The following is a 3,805-nucleotide window of genomic DNA, read 5'->3' on the forward strand; positions in this document are numbered from 1 at the left end:
GGAGCAAAGGAAAGGAGTAGAAGACCGCAACTTTCAACATCCGAAAGATCGTTGACTCTTCCGGGACCACTAATCTGACTTCTTCGACAATAATTTTAATTTTGGGCCCCCCACTATGGACTTCAACCGACACGAGAACATGCCGAATGATTTCGAGAATATTCCAAACGACCAAGAGATGCAAGATGCTTTCATGGACCCCCCCTTTGTGCCCGGTAAAATGTTTGCCGATAAAATAAAGATAAGTTTTTTAATTGAATTCGTATGCTATTTTTAATTTTTTTCTCTTTTTATATAGCAAATAACTATTAAAGTACGAGAGAAGTGGTTGGTTTTAAAAAATTTGCGTGAAGTGATGACTCCGGCGGTTGAAACAACTATTAGGCAGACTTGTTTCGGTCCATTTTTAGATAATAGGTGCACCATATGCGATAGCCTTCTTTTATATGGCGTTGCACAACTACAAATACCGACGCCTTTTCCCCGTATTGGGATTTCGTATAAACTAGGAGGGCAGCTATTTACATTCACCCCGAAACAGTTTTGTTTAATAACGGGGCTACGTTTTGGGCACAGTTCCTGGTCACCTATAGACCATCCGAACTCATTTAGGAACAAATACTTTGGAGCTGGATCAACTGTTAATTTTGGCCAAATAATGAACATGTTCGGGAACATTAGCCAGTTTAATGATGCTGACCGCACGAGGATATGCCTTCTAATGCTAATCGGTCAAGGTTTTTTGGGTTGGCAAAAAACCAATGCAGTTGATAATATGATTTTAGACCTTGTGGATAACTTAGAAGAATTCAGACAATATCCATGGGGTAATTATTTTTGGGAAAGTACTTATAATGCTATATACAATTTGTGCAATCGGAAAATGGATGAAGCTAAAGGTTTTTCTTTAGCTGGATTTGTGTGGCCGTTCAAGGTACCCGTAAATGTTTATTAATATAGTTATTTTTGAAAACATATAAAATTAAATATAAATAACCCTTAAATAAATTCTCTTGTGTAGATGTGGGTGTTAGAGACTTTTCCTCATTTTAAGAATTCAAGGGAATGGTATCAGTGTGAGACGATTCCAAGATTTTTGGGATGGAAAGAAGGCAAGAAGTTTATGAGGAGCAGTGTCGATTCATTGCTACAAACAGCTGCAAACGTAATACATTTTATTTTTAAATATATTTAAAAAATAAATATACACTTTTTTATTGTTTATATTAATATATATTACTAATTGGGGATTTTTTTGAAACATTTTGCAGAAACGTGAATTTAGGCCGTCTTTGGTTATATTGCCTACTCAACATGAGTTGGAAAGCGCGTGGTATTTGTCTAGTTCAGATTATTTAGACGCTGAACGTCGGATGTATGCCAGTGCAATGCCGGGCGAGATTCCGGTTGAAAGGGCCACAGAAATACCCATTCAAATGCACACATAAATACCAATTCAAATGCCCACAGGATTCACAGGTCAAAATCAACCAGAAATGCAGGCCGCCCCAGGTGTCGTCACACAAGAACAGCTTGCGTCTGTAATGGGGGCTCTGTTTGGTCCCGATGGGACGAATGAAGGTTATAATCCGGCAACGGATCGAGATGAGATTCCACAACAGAATTTTGTTCCCCCCACGCCGCCGTTTCGATCAAATTACGAGAATGACCTGATTTTACAGTTTAAATCAGTCTTGGACGAGAGGCTGCTAGAGAACAACCGGAGACTTACCAATATGTTCATGGGAGAGTTTTCTCAATCATATCGATGTTCTCCAAAGCAAAAAACGGTCAGGACTCCGGTGACCGTACGAACACCAAAAGAAGAGGCACACACTCAGAGTGATAATGTAAGGTGTTTTATTAATAAATTTTTTTTATAATAACAATATCCACCAATAACTGTTAATTTACCTGTCATGCTTTTCTTGTAGGCTGTTGCCGATTCATTTATCAATTACGATAACGCCTACCACGTCTTTATGAGCCCGATGGTGAATGAAGATTTTGTAAGTTTTTCCAATCTATTTATTTTAATTACTTATCATTTTTTATTACTAGTATAAATTTAAAAAAATGTAGTATAAATTGTGTAAATGAAAGTTAATGAAATTATTTTTTAGAAAGTGAAATTAATACATATATACAATATTTGTAGAATGAGGATCCTGAAATAATCAAACTGAGACGATCCGAAAGGCTTGTAAAGCCCGCAGCAGCTGTGCTATCCCCGTATGTGGCTTACAAAAGATTGAAAGATAGAAAAGCCAAAAGGTTAAGAAACGAGGATAGACAAATTGAATTCATCAAGCACTTGTATCCAAATTGCGGCAGTAAACATCTTTCCCTACTAGCGGGGAATTCTGTCGGTCCAAATTTTTGGGAGTCATTGCTGGGCATGGACGATCGCGGCTGGTTAAGCGATGATGTAAGTAATAAAAAAATAATTTATATTTTTTTTGTATATTGTATTCAAATTAACTTTAGAATGTTTAACAGCATATATTTGGGTGGATGATCCACATGTATCATTCAAGAAATGAAAGTGATCGGTGGAGTATTCTACCCCCATATTTTCAAAATTATTTTCGGTACACGGCCGTCGACCATACCTGTAAAGGTTACTTTACTGGGCAGGTTGACCCTTTTCCATCAATACATACTGTTGACGAGGTAATGTTGAACGAACTTATTAATTACTGAATAAATGTATTTCGTATTGAATTAATTTAATATTTTGCTTACTAATTATATAGGTTTACGTACCGTTGTATATAGAAGGTGCTCACTGGTTTTTAGGCGTTTTCAACCTGCTCAATTACACGCTAACGATATACGACAGGTATTAGGCAGATTTAACTTACTAATTATATAGGTTAACTTATTAGTATTCCAACATACATGTTACTAACTGTGTTAATTTGTTGATCTTTCAGCCTTTTAAATGCTTTCGAAAAGGAAAGAACGGATGTGGTGTGTCATATAAATTTTGTGTTTGACCACTGGCTACGAATTCATGGTTACAATGCCCACAGACCATTACCGTTAACTTACCCTTTCCGAGTTATTTATGAAACCGATGCTCCTTAGCAGTCCGGATTTTTGGGAGACTGTGGGGTTTGGGTTTGCATATTTCTTGATAGGTTGATAAATAAAAAACCGTTGAACGATGATAAAGATACTCAAAAAACAGCGGAACGTATGCGACGTCAACTTGCTTTACTATTTTATGATTCTGTGTTACCAGATACAACAAATGACAACAACCTTGGTGATGATGATGATCCCGTATTAGAAATGTAATTGTATTTTTTTGGTTTAAAAACATTAAATATTTTTCTACTAGCCTTTATATGTATATATATATGTGTCACTTGCACCTTTATTACACATGTTATATCCTCCATTACCAATGACAAGTATTCCTCCTTCCGTTTCCAACAATCAACAGAATTGGGATCGCCAATGGTCTCCAAATGTTCTTGAATTTTACTACGATGGGGATAATCCTAGTTGCTATTCTTCTTACACGGGGTTAACACCACTAGGAAAAGATTGGTGGGGGGGGGGACTGCTTGGATTTACTGGAGCAGGTTTTATTCAAAAAACGGTACCTTAATAATAAATTTTTTCGCAATAAAAATCTGTTTCATTATTTTTGTAATAAATAAATTACCATCATTTTTTAGCACGTACAAGCATGGTGTAACAAACTCATGTATGAACGAGAGAATGCAAGGACGCTGTCGTCAAACGATTATCGTTGGACAGTTCTACCGCCAAATTTCTTCGACATGTTACATAA

General features: G+C 36.5%; 1 protein-coding gene across 1 annotated transcript; it reads left to right on the forward strand.

The window, feature by feature from the left end:
* The first annotated feature begins 1,460 nt into the window (after positions 1-1,460).
* LOC110882218 lies at positions 1,461-3,090 on the forward strand. Its single transcript, XM_022130296.2, has 6 exons — positions 1,461-1,850; positions 1,935-2,009; positions 2,159-2,428; positions 2,500-2,673; positions 2,757-2,842; positions 2,937-3,090. Exons 1-6 carry the CDS (start codon positions 1,461-1,463, stop codon positions 3,088-3,090), a joined length of 1,149 nt encoding a protein of 382 aa, XP_021985988.2.
* The last annotated feature ends 715 nt before the right edge of the window (positions 3,091-3,805 follow it).

This window comes from Helianthus annuus, chromosome 10, assembly GCF_002127325.2.
Source record: "Helianthus annuus cultivar XRQ/B chromosome 10, HanXRQr2.0-SUNRISE, whole genome shotgun sequence".
NCBI classification, from domain to species: domain Eukaryota; kingdom Viridiplantae; phylum Streptophyta; class Magnoliopsida; order Asterales; family Asteraceae; genus Helianthus; species Helianthus annuus.